The following is a 13,721-nucleotide window of genomic DNA, read 5'->3' as shown; positions in this document are numbered from 1 at the left end:
TTTTTTTTGAGACGGAGTCTCGCTCTGTCGCCCAGGCTGGAGTGCAGTGGCCGGATCTCAGCTCACTGCAAGCTCCGCCTCCCGGGTTTACGCCATTCTCCTGCCTCAGCCTCCTGAGTAGCTGGGACTACAGGCATCTGCCACCTCGCCCGGCTAGTTTTTTGTATTTTTTAGTAGAGACGGGGTTTCACCGTGTTAGCCAGGATGGTCTCGATCTCCTGACCTCGTGATCCACCCTTCTCGGCCTCCCAGGGATTGTTCTATTTTTATGCTGCATCCTCAGGACAGAGAGTAGTAGTTTTTTTATAAGATTATTTTATTAACAGTATATTTTTCCAGGTGCCTTTCTTTATACTGAGAGCTCAACTCCAATTCCATAAGAGGTCTGAAGCCTCAACATTCCACTTCACTCAAACATTATACTCACTGTCATCTAGACATGTATCTAGTTCAGATATTCCATGAATGTACAGGTAAGCTTTAATTCCCATCAATTACTTTGGTTTTGAAATACCTCTTCAAACATGGCATCTGAGGTTTTCCCTTTCTTACACTCAAAAGTGGCAATGGGTCTGCATATTTGTTTGTTTTTAAAATTACAAGATTTAATCTCGTATTTGTTGGAATGTGTGTGTGGTTGGATGGTTTCCTGTGTTAATTTAGGCTATCACAGTAATAATAAAAGTCCCATATGGTTGTATAATTTCATACTTATGCATTACACTTATCTATTTTAATTCCTTATAAAACTGAAAAACAGATATTATTTTCATTTTGCAAAAGAGAAAACTGAGGCTCACAGAGATCAAGTAATAGTTTAGGGTGATGTAGTAGGTAACTGGTGAAGCTGGGATTAACTCATGTTTCTCTGGATGTTTTATTTTGAGGTGAAGCAGAGATATGAAACATTGGATAAATTATTTCCATCCATAATTTTGAAAAACAACATTAGTATAAAATATTACAGAATATAAGGAAATCATGATTAAAGAATCCCTAAAATGGAAGACATACTTTCATACCTTTGGTCTCTATGCTATCAAGTGTCTGGAAGACCCATGACAGTCAATGAAAAAGGGAGTCTTGAAAGGTACCAACATATTTTATATGATCAATTTTTGATAACAAGTTTTGGTAATAAAATATGATTCTCATACTTCACACAACGTTTGAAATGAGGTAAGACTAAAAATAGCTTATATTCATATATTAACAGCTTCTAAAACACTTTCACATTTTCTCTATTGGAAGCGGACACATTTAATATGATCATCACTATCAAACCTATTTCAAAAGCCCTAGTAGCTCTTCTAAAAAAACAAAAGTAAGAAGATAAATGCTTCCTATTTAAGGAATAATTTCCTATTTTATGTTTGCATTATGTTAAAAAGTACCTAACTTTAACTCACCAATACCTAGGAAGAACAGTTATTTCACAGAGAAATAGGAAATAAATTTGCAGATGCCATCTTTAATGCAGTCATAGAAAAACTTGAAGAAAACACAAAAGAAAATAGAGAACTATTTAAAAAGCATCTAGTTAAAAGTATTCTAAATTTCATTTAAATGAAAAGATACCAGTCTGAAAATATGTAATCATTCATTCATTCATTCCTAAAATGCTAGCCTATGGAGCTCAAATTCAAGTGCTAATATCTTAGATAACATTTTAGATATCTTGTCAGTTATCATCGTAGATATCCTCTTGTTTTCCTCTCCCAATGAATACTGTGCTGATTATGGAATATTTAATTTTTGAAGGAGAAAAAACATATGAAAGGAAATTATATAAAACAGGTATTTGTTCAAAAATGTACTTGAAAATTTCCTATAAAAGTAAATGTGGAAATCTGACTGCCTACCTAGGGCTTTAATCCTGAAAAACCAACCTGGTCACCAGTTTTGAATTCTGTGCCAAGAACATCTGGAAAAACTACAGCTGTAAGCACTCGATGCTCTGAAACTTCAGTGACTAAGAATAAAAGCAATGGAAATAATAAAATTCAGCAAGAATGCATCTGAACCACATAATAAGGCATAAAACATGAGCAGGGCAACATGACCAAAAAACAAGGAACCATTCTCAGACTAGTAGGAGTCAGACTGAGACTCACTTTGACACTGAAAAGCATCACTTTTGCAGTGTTTATAGTTAGATGAAGATGTAAGTGAGGAAAGAAGATTTTTTTTCCTTCAGATACCTACATATAACTAACCAAAAGCCTGCACACATCCTAAGCTTGTACTGGAGCTCAGAAGACATACAGTCTTACCATACCATTAGGATTCCAGTTGGTATTGCATCATAAACCCATTTCATTGCTTGATTTATTAAAGTACTCTTTCCACTGAGTTCTGTCATTATTTCCATATAGGTCAAAAAATATTAATGCTTAAGATAATTATAAGTGGATCTAGTTAGTGGATAATAAAACAATTAGTAAAGTTTAATTTACTCTTTAATAAACTTGAAACTACTCCAGAGATGGGTGATACAAGTTTCCCACTGCCAATAAGAATTCTTATAAAAGTCACAGTCATCGATCATTCACCCACTTTGTGACTTAACCCTGTGATATAACCCCCTGTAATATTGATGTGATGATAGACCACATGATAATTAGATAATTGGACCTTAAAAACATTCATTAGATAAAACATTGCTAATGGAAATCAGTGAGTTTAGTGTGGGGGAGATTAAAAGGAAACTTACATCCTTTTAATTTCACTCAAATGAAAAGAGAAAAAAGTTGTCCAAATTGAAGGTTGCAGCAATCAAAATGTTGAACCAAAAAAACAGGATGAGGTATAGGAAGGAAATCCATTTCCATGTTTCAATTATTTAATTGTTTCAATGTCCTCAGTGATTTTATTGTCTACATGTAAAGTACCAGATCACATTTACAGAATAAGCCTTAACTAAACATGGGCATGCTGTTATATTATTTGATTTCCTATTTTGTCCCTGATATGTAAACAAGAAAATAGAAATGAATGAAGGCATAAAACACATGAGAGATTTAAACATTATTAGATATTTTTGAAAATAAAATGACCACATAGTACACTATAAAATTTTCTGTTTTCAAGCGTGTTTGGTACAGGAAGCCAAAATGTTAACAATCTACCAAAGAATACATAAGTTTGATATCACAGTTTGTCACTCTAAATTCCATTAGCTAAAAAATAAATGGTAGAATATACTGCAGTTATGATAAATGTCAACAATAAGTAAATATAAAACTGGAGTTTTCATTCAAAAACATGCTAACTCTAAAATGAACAATTTATTTTCTTTTTTCTCAGACCAGTTTTATATAGTTGAGACATCCTTTCATTCTTTCAATCAAAAAAGTATTCATTGAGAACGTATTTCGTAGGTACTGGTCTAGATAATTGCGTAGAGTGTTGACAAACCAAATGTGTCTCTTACGCTCAATATAGATCTGTACTGTCTAGTGAAACGATAATTCATGTTAATATCATTAAGAATGATGCCAGCACAATTTGTATGATATAAATGAAATGTTCCATAAATTTAAGATCAACTTACATTTCTGGTTAAATTAAGAGATAAAGAGTTAATGAAGTGCTCTTTTTCCCCCTAATACTTAGTGATAAAAAATTTCAAATAACATATTATCATTGATTTTTGTCTCGGTGAATGAGGCTTATGGACTAGATTAGAATTCAGTCTCTTCTTTTGATAATTAAGGTTCCTGAAACACCATAAGGTGATCTGTCTGACAATAACTTAATATATGGAATATGCCATTTGCCAATTAGAAATATCTAAAGTTATAAATACAGTATTCCTTACATACAAGCAACCACTTCCCCTAGGACTTGCTTCCAAGCTGTGTTGTTAGAACTGCTCTTCTCACCCAGATGACCAGCATTAATCTATTGCCCTGGTCTTTAGCCTTATATACCCTTCACCCTAAAACAAGAAATATTGTCTTCTGAATTGGCATACATAAAATTAAGCTGACCAATCTTCTACTCTTGAACTGCAACTACCAACCTGATTTCTGATTTCTCTTACAGAGAAATGTGTAGCTTAAATAGATATCATAAGTACTGCAAATATTATCCCTGAAAATTCTGTATTTTACAGGAATCCCTACATCAACATTACTTGTTCTGTGTCAAAAAAGACAATTTTTTTGAAACTCTGTAAGTATAAATTCAATTTGACTGTGTTGTATAACAGAATTCATAATGCTCAAGAAAGAAACAAAATTTTACAATGTAATTTTAAAGACGATATATAATAATCATGGTAACAAATTCTAGAGAAATATTTCTAAAGTTAATAGAAGATATAAATAGTATACAAATTAACATGAAAAAATTATCGTACAGAAAACATTATTCACAACATAACTCTAGAAAAGACATTTGCATGATTATAAAAATAGTTCTTTAAATCTTTCAATAAGATACTTTAGAAGAGTATTAAAACTTCCTATATAAGGAAAATATAATTCTAAATACTTTTACTTTATATCCATCATGTTCCATACATGATTTGATGGTCATTAGCATTTTTAAAATACTATCAACAAAGAGTTAAAAAATAAAAAATGTATTTCCTAAAAGCACAGCCAAGATCCTAAATATGGGTGTGAACCTTGCATTACAAATTTTTAGGCTCTGGTCCTGTGTTGTTACAAATGTAATAAATGTTCATTGGGGAAAATAAATAAATAAATAACCTACCACTACTCCATTGCCCCAGGGCAACACAAACCCATTTACCTAACCAATCTCCTTCCTCTGCCCCAGACTTCTTCCCTGGGGTCCTAAGAAAAGATAGATTTAGAAAATACTATTTATATTTTCTATAAAGAGATCATTTGAAAACTCTGAACAAATCCAAGTTACTAAGATTCAAATGGTAACCAGAATTTTCTAGGACACATTCTTGTTTTTCTATTACTATCAATTATAGAAAGTGGCATTAAATATTACAAACCTGTATATAAATTTGACAGCAATAGCAAGTAAAATTCGTATCTTACCCAATATCTATTGGAGAAGTATCCCTGAGGACTGAAGAATAGCACACTCAAATTTTACTTTTAAAAACTTTGTTTTTAATATTACCTGTCCCAGTCCATGCTGAATGACCATCAGTAAGTGTAATAACAAAACCAGATTCCAGTGTTTTCTCCCAAGATACTTGTAGAAAATGAGCAATATTGGGTTCAGAAGTAAGATGGATTCTGCTTATTTTTCTCTCCATTTCTTAATACCTGTAACAGGAGAATACAATTAATATTTTTAAAAGAAACTGTAACTCAAATAATGATGTTTTTCTGTACTGGCCTCTCAGCTACATAAACACCAAGGAAATAAGAAAATAAGCAGAACAAAAAAATTGTATAATAGGTTCAACCATTAGATTCAACCATTAAATTCAGTAAATAATATATTCATTCAGTAAATTCATAGTTTTCTTCAATATTAATTCACAATTTTTACAGAGGAGAAAAACAGAGTCCCATAAATGGAAAGTGATTTCTCCAAGTAATGAAGATAAAAATTATCATCTCCGCTGGGCACGGTGGCTCACACCTGTAATCCCAGCACTTTGGGAGGCCAAGGTGGGCAGATTGCCTGAGGTCAGGAGTTCAAGACCAGTCTGGCCAACATGGTGAAACCCCGTCTCTACTAAAAAAAAAAAAGGAAGTTATCATCTCAACAATATGCAGAGTAAATTTTACCATTTCTTTTCCCCAGATTCAACAGGCTGTTTCTCTACCACAAAAGAAATGGTTGCAAGTACTTGTGAGAATGACCTGGAAGTGATCTCACCACTGAAATATTGCAGTAATTAGAAAGGATAAAATTGACCAAGTATCTTAGTCTCTGTCTGGAGACACCGTGTGGAATGAAAAAGTTGAGTAAGCATAATTCAATGGTGGGGGGGGGGAATCTCAGAACCCAACAGCTGGCAGTATCCAGTCATGCCTTGTCTAAGACAGAGACGCCCAGGCTCAGTGACTGAAACACCCTATCCACTGAGACAGGGGCACTCTGTAATAGAGATGAGTTGCATCAGATTATCACAGCCTGAGGCCAATAAATATTTTTGCATTTTTTAAGTTTTGTATTTAAGTATTATATATAGACAGAAAAGCACATATACGAAAAGTACAAAAGTACAACTCAATGAATTTTACAATTGAACAAATCCATGTAAGTAGAACCTAGATCAAGAAGCAGAATGTCACTACCCCAAAATTCATTTTCACACTCCCTCCTCTCTAGTCACTGGCCTCTCCAAATAACCACTATCCTATCTTCTAACAGAGATGAGGGCTTTGAATATTTCTGTACTTTATGTAAATATAATCATACAGCATGTTCTATTTTGTGCCTGGCTTCTTTTGCTCAACATTATGTTTGAAAGATTCATCTGCACCATGTGTTATAGTGATAGATGATTTTCAGGGCAGTATAGTAGTGTATTAAATGAGTACAAGACAAGTTATTTATTCATTCTACTAGTGGTAGGCATCTGGGTACTTTCTAGGTTTTGACTATTACAAATAGTGCTGCCAGAAACACTCTAGCAAATATATATGCATTTCTGTTGAGTATATACCTAAGAGTAAAATTGTTGGATCAGAGGATATGGATATATTCAGTTTTGGTACTACACAGCAAATACTTCTCTAAAAGCGTTGTACCAGTTTACAACTGGTGTATGAGAACTCTGATGACTGCACATTCTTCCAAACATTTTCCATGGTTTTCATGTTACCCAAGTTTTTACTTCATACAATAAAGAAAAAAAGAAGAATTAGGAGTACACAATGTAATACTGGAAGTTAGAGTTAGAAGGGATTCAGATCTAAGATCATCATCATTCATTTGTTAAGTACTTTGCAACTGCACAAGAACTTCATTACTTGAACAAACAGAAATCCACATAATATAAAAATTCTAAAAACCTAACCTCGCCCTTCCCAAAACAATGATTATCTAAACATTTCCCTCTGTCTTTATCTACAGACACCCATGTTTAAATAAATCTTATAAACAGCTTTTTTCATGGTGGCACAGAGTTTTACGCCTAGCATTCTTAGTGACTAAATAATAATCCATTAAGTACTATAATTAAGGGAAGTATGTTGACATATATGTATCAGCTTTATCTTTACTGGAACCCTATGACTATAGCAACTAACAGGATCCTCATTGTATGAATCAAAAAACAGAGGCAAAGTTTAATATCCAAGATCACACACTAAGTGGTGATTTGAGTGGCAACAACTCAAATCCACCACCTGCTCTTCTTACCACAGCACTTTGCTTGTCAGTAGGAATGTGGAAGTCTAGTAGATCTGAAGTTAAGAAAAACCAGACTTCTAAAGTTACCAGATAAAGAAACAGGGTTAGACCATGAAAGAGGTATGCTTAGGGAGCTTCTGCCGTGTGACAGGCATTGACAGATAAGGAGCTGTTGTTTTAAGACTACTCTAAAACAAAACTAAGACTTATTTCCAGTTTCCCATCAAATGATAGTTAACCAAGCTTATATTCTGCAATCATATGAGACATGTGGGAAACAAAATAACCAGTTCTGATCCTGGATCAAGTTACAAGAAAAAGTTTCCAACTCTGATCTCCTATACCCTACTGCTGACTTCTGGATATGTTTGCCCAGGATTTGAAAAGTCTACGCCTGTCCCAAAGAAGTCTTTCCACAAATACTCATCCTTGGATTCATTTAAAATTATTTCAAATCTGTCACCCATGAATTCTACCCATTTTTCCTAGTAATACCAGTAGGGGCCATACAGATTAAGTCTAAATCGTCTTACACACAACAGGCCTCTTCTCAAGACTATATGCTTGCAGTGAAAACCGTTCTTATAAGATGATTTCTGATACCCTCACTAGTTTGATTAATCTCCACAAAATGTACCACAGTTAATCTCTGCCACTCAAAGCATAGTTCACTGAGTCCCAACTGGTACTGTAGTTGTTCTATAAACAATTAAAAAATAGACAAAGATTATTACTTCATCCTAAATACTGCACTTCTATAATTTCAAAGAAATATCATATTCGGTTTTAATTACTGTTTTTAATGATAGTGAGAGTGATGGGGTTGTGTTGAGGGTATTTTGTTGTGTTTTTGGCAGCTACATCATTCTAAAAACTCCTATTTGAGTTTAATATAAACTAAACCTTGTTTAGTTGTTTTTCTACATATGTTATTACTAACTCATTTTTACTCTATCCTTTGTAATTTTTGTTGATGTTGTCTGATGTGTTTGCTGGGGTTCAATTTTATGTTTTACATTGGCTTGTTAAGGTTACATTGTTATTGAATAGTGATTCTGTTCCTGTGACCCAACACGTTTACTATCTCTCTGACTTTGTCATCTAGAAATCTGATAAACCTCTTCTTCTAAGTATTCAAGTCATGCACATAAAGTGTTGAGCAGGACAAGCTCAGGCATAGACCTGTATAGTCTGCCATTAGAAACACCCTCGAGAAGACATCAATCATCAACACTACGTGGGAACACCACTTATATTTCTAAGTCACAAGAATATAAGGAGAATCCTTGGCAAAATCTATCTACTCTACCAGTCTATCAATGCTATCTAAAAGAACAACAACAAAAAAAGAAATTAAAACTGTTAATTAGTGATCCTACTCTTATTTATAGCAATGATAGGTTCTTTTTCTTTTAATCCAAAAGCAATTCTTCTGGTAAATCACTCTAGAATCTTGCCCAGATTGACTTCAAATTTATCAGACTGTAAAATGACACATACTCCTTAGTTCAAGCAAATACCTATATTTGTTCTAATACTGTAACACCTGATACTGTAAAATTGATTTTGTGAGTTTCATTAAAAGATGCTTATACTGTAGAAGCTAATAAGCAAAACTAGAGAAATAACATAAAAATTATAAAAATGCAAAAAGAAAACATTATAAAAAGTCAGGATCAGGAACAAAGCACAAACTTCCAACATGAAAATATTACAACTATTATTTAATCACATAGCAAGAATCTCTTACTAGATGATCCTTTTAAAAACCATTATAAAGTAATCCTTGTAGCCCCATCAATTAGGCATGTAAAAATTTTAGGTATATTTAAGTTTGTAGGTTTGACATCATAATCATTGAAAAAAATTATTATTTTTAAATATTCCATTTAGTCAAAATTTTTTCCTACAAAGAGGTCCTTTGCCTAGATGTACTTAATTCTGAAATGCTTTATCCATTTGTGGATATTTTATTTTAGATCAATTAGTCAATACACTTAACATGCAGTAAATTATTCACATGCTCTGTAATCCTTAAATTTGAAAATTACTGGAAAATCAGTGTTACTGTTTTTCTATGCCAATCATTGAAAAACACATATAGTTCAAGGCTTACATAATTCTAATTGGCCCAAAACCCACAATTTTGGGGGTGGGGTACATAGGATGGTATAGAAACTACTAATGGCATAGCATTTTTTGCCTGTATAGTATTTCCATACAAACATACATAGATGCACACATACTTATGCAGATCATTTTTTCTTAAACTTACCTTAAGAACCATGGTTATTGTTACTATTAATATAATTTTTTGAAAGGAAAATACAGCACTTACAATTACTGTGAAATAGCAATTAGTTTCATTGCTTTTTTTAAAACCATATTTGAACCAAGTGACAAATTTCTAATTATAATTTAGTTTAAAATTCAATATTCCAGATACCTGTCAGTAACTCCTACTTTCACAATAATATAAAGGGCTTTAATCTCAATGATGTTAAAAAGACATCTGGGGATCAATTTTAAGAACATCTTTGAATTATTCATGTTTCAAATATTTTCCAATTTTCTAATTCTAGGTATTCATAACAAAAATGATATGATTTTATTTTAAAGATTCTATTATTTAGTAAACTCAGATTTGAAACTTTGGAGACTACCTGTGAACCATATTTAAGCAATTAACATATTAATAACCCATAAGTGACAACACAGTATCCTAAAAGTATCCTGTGCCTCAGCCATCTCAGAAATGTTCTTTATATCAAATAAGTCTTAATTTCCTAATACCATACTATTTGAATGAGGTTTGAAAGCACTTCCTTCTTTTACTTACTGAGATCACCCTCTTACAAAATATCAAGTACAAAACATCTAATAAGAATCACCCATGGAAACAGAAAAAAAGATGAGTTGGAATGTCTTTTAAGATTCAATAAGAGGAAATGAACGATCTCTTTGCTTTCACCAGCCCTGTAAACGGGAATAGTGAGCCATAGTTTTTTGCCCCAGGACTACTTGAAGAAAGGGGGTGGAATACTCTTCAGAGGGACTGATTGATTAGGGCTATAAGAAAGCCTGTGTTTTGTTTTCTAAGGGCACTAAAGGTCACATTAGTATCAGCACCTCTCCCAGGCAGAGCCAAGGATCTAAGACAAGCCTGCAGGTGGAAACAGTTGGGTCCCACCCCAATTTGTACATCAGTAGCTTTATTGAGAGTTCAGAACAGTTGAGAATTGAGAAGCTTATCTTTAGTACTTTGTGTCTTTGATACTTGGCCTCTCTCTTAGAAGAGAAATAAGTTGTTGGCTGGTATGCAGTTGATGTGATCTAAGGTCTGAACAAATACCATTCACAGTTGCTTCTGAATAAACAAGACACTTTTTAAATTAGTTTACAAAGAATTTTGTATGCCCTTTTGGATGCTGATAAGGAGCAGTGCAGAAGCCAACTCTCTCTCTTAGGTCAGCTCAAGTTAGTTACAACACTATATCATTGATAACACCATTTTGAACTTAAGCTTCTTTTATTTTCCTTTATAGTAAATTATGACTTCTTTTTAAGCTGCTTGGGCTGCAGGTGTTCAAACTTCTGCAGCTCTGCCAAAGAGTTGCACTTACAGATCAGAAAGTGCTAAATGCATGTTTCTAATGAAGCAATTAACTTAAGTGCCCCCTTGTTGAGAAAAGTAGGCTGATACCTAAAGTGAGTTCAGAATAAAGATTAGCACACAGCATATGCTGTTAATAGTCTGTAATTAGATTCTTGGTTACATTATTTTGTTTGACCTTATTATTTTTATTCTTAAAAGAGAAAATTTAAATTGCAAACAAAAGTGTGGTCACAGATTGTTTTAAAGTCTTATCACATTATAAAAATTCAAAGACAGGAACATATATAATTGCTAGAAAAAAGGAAAGAAAGGTTTATGCAACTACTACTAGGTTATTCACTTCTGAGACAATCACACAATTAAAACTAAGTGCAAACAAAAGGATTATTTCTTGTTTAGTATGTTTTAAAAGCACCTACTATTTGCATTTTACCTTTTTATCAGAATTCCCACTCCCCACATTAAAGTTTTTTTTACTGAATAATTTATTGCTAGCATTTTCATTATTAACAGCCTGCCAACTTGCTGGTTAGTGCTACCAAAGGGTAAATTAAGATTTTTTTTTTTTTGAAAAAATTACCACAACGTCAATTTGCCTTTAAATTTCCAAAGCAATTAAAACAAAAATATTCAGCAACACTTCTATATAAAAAGTGCTTTCCTAAAATAATATTTTCAAGTTAGACTTTTTTCTAAACATTAAGTGTAAAGAATTCACAGGATTACTAAATACCCTTCTAATCATGTGAGAATTAACTCCATGTTAATAATTTTGAAAGTAAGGTAACCACATATCCTGATATTTTCCTAATTTTCAAACAAAGTCCCAACACCTAGAAAATCTCTCAATTCCAGGCAAACCACGATGTTTGGTCACCATAAGGTAGTAAAATACAGTTACAACTGCTAACATAATCTTATTCAAAAACTTGTAATATACAGCTGATGTACAAGGGAGACATTAAATTAATCTGATGCTTTAGGAATACAGCGTTAGTACTATAAAATAAGTCTAAAAAATAAGGCCTCTTGGTTGAGGTCACAGTCCTTCCTTAATTACCTCTCATGACTGTGGAATGCCAGTTGCTGCCATTCCAAATATCATATTACTTCTCATTTCCTCTGCTTATCTTTTACAAACACCATTAATAATCATTAGTTTCAGTGCTAAATATAAATTTCACTTCCTCTCCTTTCCTACTCTAACCCTATAAAGTGGGTATTAAAAAGCAATAAAATGACCTAATGCATGAACAAATTTCCCACATACTATTTAATACCTAGCTCCAAGGTGCCCTTAAAATTGGACCCTAAGTTCCAAGACTATAATTTCCTTCATATTATTAATGGCCACTTTTGATTACAAATAAACTTGGCAGAAAGGATGAGAGTACACTTATCATTTTGGAAACTTTCTAGACTGTCACAAGAACACTTTAGTTCTAATTGCAGTTTCATGTGAGAATGACACTTAACAGAACTGAAGAGATAAGATAGTACCTGAAACAGCATTAACTAAGCAGCAGTCTTTTTTCAACAAGAAGTTAGTAATTATGATTTCTTAAGCCTCAAAATTTTTGACACCTCTCATATTTCAATTCCAAAAGAGTGAGGGTGTTCCTATGAAACATCACCAATTAAGCTTATATACAGTCTTCTACTTTAAAAAAAAAAAAAAGTGTTTTTTGGAACTGAAATGTAACTAAAAGCACTTGTATGAAAAAGGAATAAGACTTATAAACAATGTACTTTTCCCCCCACTCACAAACCCATCATTTACTTAAAACTGTACCCATTTATCTGCCTATTTCTTAATGACAAACAAGAGAACAAGTGATAGGATTGAGGAACTTAGTCTGAGGAAAAAACAAAACAAAACCTATAACATATCCTCAAATTCAGCAATATAAAACTAGGAACTATATAAAATTACCAACATTTCACAATTTTTAACCTATAAAAATGACAATTTCATACAGTTCAAATGATAGTAACAGTTATAAATAGCACATAAGGACTTACATTCCTACTTGGATGAGTAACTACATATTTATTTCCCACGCTTCAATTTCTCAGTCTAAGTCATTTTGACCACATCTCTGAATACATTTTGTACAACTCCAGCAAGAAGAAGGTCCAAAGTATAAGAAAGACTCTATTCTGAGTTTCCTTGGGTTATACATTCTCAAAGTAGACTGAAATTTATACCTAAAATTTAAGTCAAGCTCTATTCTCTCTTGTTAGGGTACAAGTTCTAATACTTCCAGAAGCCATGCAGATCAGGAGTGAGGACATATGCATCCATTGTATGATGAGTGGGACTGTGGGACACTAGAAACTACAAGTACCATATAAAGATGGTAGCCATTACTCACTGCAAAGCAGGTTGTTATCAATGGTAAGTACCGGTCCTTAGTGTTCTGTCATTCAGATTATTCAAGAAACTGACAAATTCCTATTTTTATGTAGAAGTCAACTGGCTTTTAAATGTTGGCTCATATTTTTTTCAAAACACTGAGTATAAAGTTTCCAAAATTATATGTGTACACCTACAATAAGAATTCTGCACCCATCCACAAACAAAAATCTTGTTGTAGGAGTGCTGGGATTCAGGTAGGAGGCTGTAAAACCCCAGCAGAGCCCAAGACTTAGGAAGGTCATTTTGAGGGTACACACTTGCACCTAGACACACAGATTGGGCTCCTGGGTTCAAACCCAGAAACAATCCTGTTCGCCAAATGGCTTGGCTTCAGCCCCGCTTTGGCTTTTGCAACTAAAACCATCTGCCAAGGGGTCCTGGAGG

At 33.2% G+C, this 13,721-nt stretch overlaps 1 protein-coding gene across 3 annotated transcripts in view; it reads right to left on the bottom strand.

The window, feature by feature from the left end:
* The window catches only part of XRCC4 (X-ray repair cross complementing 4), a 288,623-nt gene that overhangs the window by 254,064 nt on the left and 20,838 nt on the right, over nucleotides 1-13,721 (bottom strand). For 2 of the 3 annotated variants that reach the window (XM_025387186.1, XM_025387185.1), the window contains exon 2: nucleotides 5,110-5,258. In XM_025387186.1, coding sequence (XP_025242971.1) covers nucleotides 5,110-5,248 — 139 coding nt within the window. In that variant the 5' untranslated portion in view covers nucleotides 5,249-5,258. Of the gene's footprint in view, nucleotides 1-5,109; nucleotides 5,261-13,721 lie in introns of all 3 variants that reach the window. The other variant, XM_025387187.1, reaches the window with a different exon arrangement.

Source organism: Theropithecus gelada, chromosome 6, assembly GCF_003255815.1.
Source record: "Theropithecus gelada isolate Dixy chromosome 6, Tgel_1.0, whole genome shotgun sequence".
Lineage (NCBI taxonomy): Eukaryota > Metazoa > Chordata > Mammalia > Primates > Cercopithecidae > Theropithecus > Theropithecus gelada.
Note: the sequence above shows the minus strand (reverse complement) of the source record. Positions and strands in the feature narration are given on the sequence as shown.